General features: G+C 32.4%; 1 protein-coding gene across 3 annotated transcripts in view; it reads right to left on the reverse strand.

Moving 5' to 3' along the window:
• Positions 1–535: 535 nt before the first annotated feature.
• The window catches only part of PHTF2 (putative homeodomain transcription factor 2), a 95138-nt gene continuing 91345 nt past the window's right edge, over positions 536–4328 (reverse strand). For all 3 annotated transcript variants that reach the window (XM_040472829.1, XM_040472827.1, XM_040472828.1), the window contains 2 exons: positions 3996–4121; positions 536–2955 (listed from right to left, as the gene is read on the reverse strand). In XM_040472829.1, the coding sequence (XP_040328763.1) occupies positions 2935–2955; positions 3996–4121 (147 nt within the window). In that variant the 3' untranslated portion in view covers positions 536–2934. The remainder of the gene's footprint in view (positions 2956–3995; positions 4122–4328) is intronic.

Here is a 4328-nt window from a genome sequence, read left to right on the forward strand (position 1 = left end):
CCAGTCATATGCTCTATTTTGCATTCTGAAGGGAGACTCATTGAAAGAGCCAATTCCAAGCTTAAGGTAAGTTGGAAAGTGCAATTGAATTAAAAGTCCCTGATTAATTAAAGTCCTATGAACACTTGTACCAATCAATAGAAATATTAGAATGCTTACCCATCTTATTTTTGGCCATGATCTCTCATGCTGAACTCATGTGGCAAACTGTTTGATTAAAAATACCACTATCCTTCTGACAATGAGCTTTAATATCCCAGGCCATGGCCACTTTTCTGTATTTAAATACAAACAAATAAGAAAAAAAAAAAAAAAAAAAAAAATTAATGACATCATAGCATTTTGGTGGCGGAAGACCTGCATATTCTTTCATGTTGAGAATCATAACAAAATCTTAAATGTCGGGAAGTTTTAAAAAATTTATTTCCACTCGTCTGAAATCTAAGCGTGATAACTAAAGTTTATGCTATAGTAAATACAACATTACCATAGAAATGTATATGAATTTAAAATGAAAAGAAAACAACAGAAAACCTTCAGTTTAACACTGTCAGCATAGAATATTTTATTTTAAACTTGCTGTTCAAACGTTCAATTACAACACATGTGGCAAAGAAACAACAGTTAACACACAACATCTGCCACAATTCTATCTCTGAACTGCCTTTTCTATATTATGTGATATGTTACAATTTCTTTCAATTTCTTACATTCACGGTATTCTTAAAGGCAGCAAATGTCAATTTTTTCTGCTTTGAAAACAATTCCATTAATATTTTGAAATTGCTTAAAATGACAACTTTTTCCTTTTGGTATTCTATTGCTGCCCACATTAGAGACATAATTCATAGTATTTATAGGTTGTTGAGAGGTATACTGTACTCAATAAATCAACTCCCAACTCTAAGTTAAAATGAACTTCAATCCAAAACAAGCATTTTCCTAAATCAGTATACTCAGCTACCTTTCTCAAAAATATTTCCATTCTGAAATAAGTTTTTTTTTTTTTTTTGTGAGATACAATAGTTTCATCTTTTATTCCTAACAGAACTCATGCTGTACTTTTTTTTCTCAAAATATATTTGATATATTCTGTGCAAAATGTTAAGTTCTGTATAGGTATGTACCTTATTCTGAAAAAGTTTATAAAATATAATTCCTAAAAACAACCTCAACATTAGACAATAGAGGAAGAAGAAACATATCAAACAAAGCCTAAGTTTCCACATGAGAAAATAAGTATGTTCTTAAAGCTCCAGTAATACATTCCTTGAAAGAACTCAGAATGCACTTTGGTCATTATTAAACATAGGAGAACATAGGTAATAAAACAAATTGCTTTTGTTGTTTTCTACATAAAGAAAATATACTACACAATGAGGCTGATCAAAAGGAATGGTAAGAGCAAAGTGATATTATGACATGGCTCTGTTCTCTACACATTCCTGATCTTAAGATTATGATTTGGGGATTAAAACTGCACCAATCAAATAAATCATTTACAATTAATTATTTTAATAAATTCCCTAAAACATGGTAAAAAATGTGAGGATATTCAACATGATATACCTTGCACCAAGAAAATTCTATACTGTTTCAAATAAATTCTTTGTTTTAGAAACTAGATACCCAGTTAAAAAAAAATTGCAAAAACATTTCATGTTTTATGTAATTCCTAATATATTCTTGATTGTACAAATGTAACAACTTAAAATCAAGGCCCAATGTAAGATATCACCATATTTGCCCTATCTACCTAACATGCCAACATGATATGTTTTCATTTGGACACTTGGCAAATTGTGTGTGCATGTGTATGTGGGGGGAGTAGGTAACTTTCCAGGTTAAAAGCATCTAAAATAGCCCTTATAAAATTGGAGGTGAGGGGGATGCACCAGGTTAAGTTTAGAGGATAGAATTTGCAAACTGAAGCTCTTTTCTGAAAATTTGGATATAGTTTTATAACTAGCAATCAAAGGAATATTTTATTGGTTCTTAACCTTGTTCTTAAGTTGTTCATTTGAGTGTGTATACACTATAGTGTACCATGGGGAGAAAATTATTTTACTTGAGTAAACATAATAATGTACTTTAGTAATATCAATAGGCACTTCACTTGTGAGATGAGTGTATACCTCACTCAAAAGGATACCATATCATGCCCTAGTACACTATAACATACCCCATATAAAGATACGCATTAAAAGTAACAATTTTAAAAAGTGCACATTTTGAGCATGCACAGTTGGAGCTGTGCAAACAGCCCAGTGTTTCAAATAAATACAATTATTACTAGTTAATTTTTATCAAAATATCTTACAGTATGGTAACCATTTACAATTATTGCTCTATTAAGAGTTTTATCATCAAAGAGCACTTGTTGACCTGTTATGTAATACCATATATATTAATACTGAAGGGTGTGTAACTGCAGCTTAATCAGTTCAGATCCTGGCATTGTTCCAAAATAATTCAAGAGAAACCCTGACTGGATCTTGATTCACCAAAGAACACACTTTATGTGTTTAGCTGAGTCCAATGCAATATTCCAAGTTAAAGAAGTTTTCCTCAAGTAAGGCAAGTTCACGGCATTGATGGAGAAACGGGGCTTAGCAATGGCTTCTATTCTCACGATTTGTTATTTTGTCAATTATTTATGAACAATTACCAGGATCTCAAGTATCTGGATATCAGTTTTATCACCCTTTCGACAACTAAGTACATCAATGCTAAAAATAAAATATAAAGACTAAAATAAATGTAAAAAACAGTGAACAAGTAAAATAAATATAAGAATTGCACAAGACAGTCTGATGTAAACACTTCGATTTCCCAGCTGAGACTCCTGAAGCAAAGAGTCAGTGACTGCTTTCAGGCAGCTTAGTTGGTACTCTTATTCTGGAAAAGAGGCTACATCTTCTTTTCTCTGCATTGTCATGATTTAATCTTCCACAGCTAGTGAAAAAATAATAGAAGTAGTAACCATTAGAGTCAGTTTTTTTTTTTTTAATGTTTTTAAATGTTTTTTATTTATTTTGGAGACAGAGAGAGAGAGTGTGCGCTTGAGCGGAGGGCAGGGAGAGGGAGGGGGACAGAGGATCTAAAGCAGGCTTCATGGCAACAGCAGCGAGCCCAATGCAGGGCTCCAACTCATGTACCACGAGATCATTACCTGAGCAGAAGCTGGACGCTCAAACAACTTAGCCATCTGGGCACCCCTAGAGTCAGTTTTAATACTGTAACTTATAAATTATATTACATAATGCTATTATCTAAATTTCATTCATAAACAAGTATAGGTTCTACTATTTTAAACTCTTTTATCCTTGCATTTTCAAGAATAATTCACCTTAAATAAAAAAGTAAAAATCATATTTCCCTTGCTTTCTTTTATTGGGAAGTAGCAATATACATATACCACTTGTTTAATATGAATAATCTACACCTGACTCACTAACAGTTGTGCATATGCTGGGGGATATATGCATTGCTGTATAATAAATAACTTTTGGCCAAAAAAAGAAATAAGGTTCTTCTTTTCCTTTTTTATCACCTAAATTAGATTCAGATTATGAGTAAAAAATGAATACCTTATTCTATACAAGAGTCCTATTTGTATGAATACTGTTCCAAATTAGGAGTTCCATGAGCATTATAAACCAAGAAAATTATTCATTCTTTGTGCACAATATTATGAAAATTATTTCACCACTGTGCATTCGAGATCTCAAAAGACGGACAGGGTAAAATAAATGTCACAAGGTGTCACAGGGCACTAAGAAATAAAAATATACCTGGAAGGGGCACCTGGGTGACTCAGTCAGTTGAATGTCTGACTCTTGATTGTGGCTCAGGTCATGATCTCACAGTTGTGAGATCGAGCCCCACCTCAGGCTCCATGCTGCATGTGGAGCCTGCTTAAGATTCTCTCTCTCTCTCTCTCTCTCTCTCTCTCTCAAAAAAGAAAAATAACACAAAAACTTGGAAACTCTTACCTTTAAATTAAATCCAAGCAAGTCACTGATAACGCCAGAAACAGCGGACAGTATGACAACCTGGGTGATGTTATAAAGCAGTGGATTCATTGTAAGCCCATATAATCTAAAGGGACTGTCCAATTCCTAGCAAAAGAAAAAACAAAAAACAAAAAACATGAGCCCAGAAATACATTAAGAATCAAGAGTTAAACTAATTCAGGGCAATATACAATGAGAATTTTTGAAAAAAACTTTCATAAAACAGTTACAAATTGTGGATAGTTTTAGAAAGGATAAACTTGGTTAAACTTAAACTATATATATATATATATATATATATATATACATATA

The sequence above is a fragment of the Herpailurus yagouaroundi genome, unplaced genomic scaffold (assembly GCF_014898765.1).
Source record: "Herpailurus yagouaroundi ecotype Mexico unplaced genomic scaffold, PumYag 100, whole genome shotgun sequence".
Lineage (NCBI taxonomy): Eukaryota > Metazoa > Chordata > Mammalia > Carnivora > Felidae > Herpailurus > Herpailurus yagouaroundi.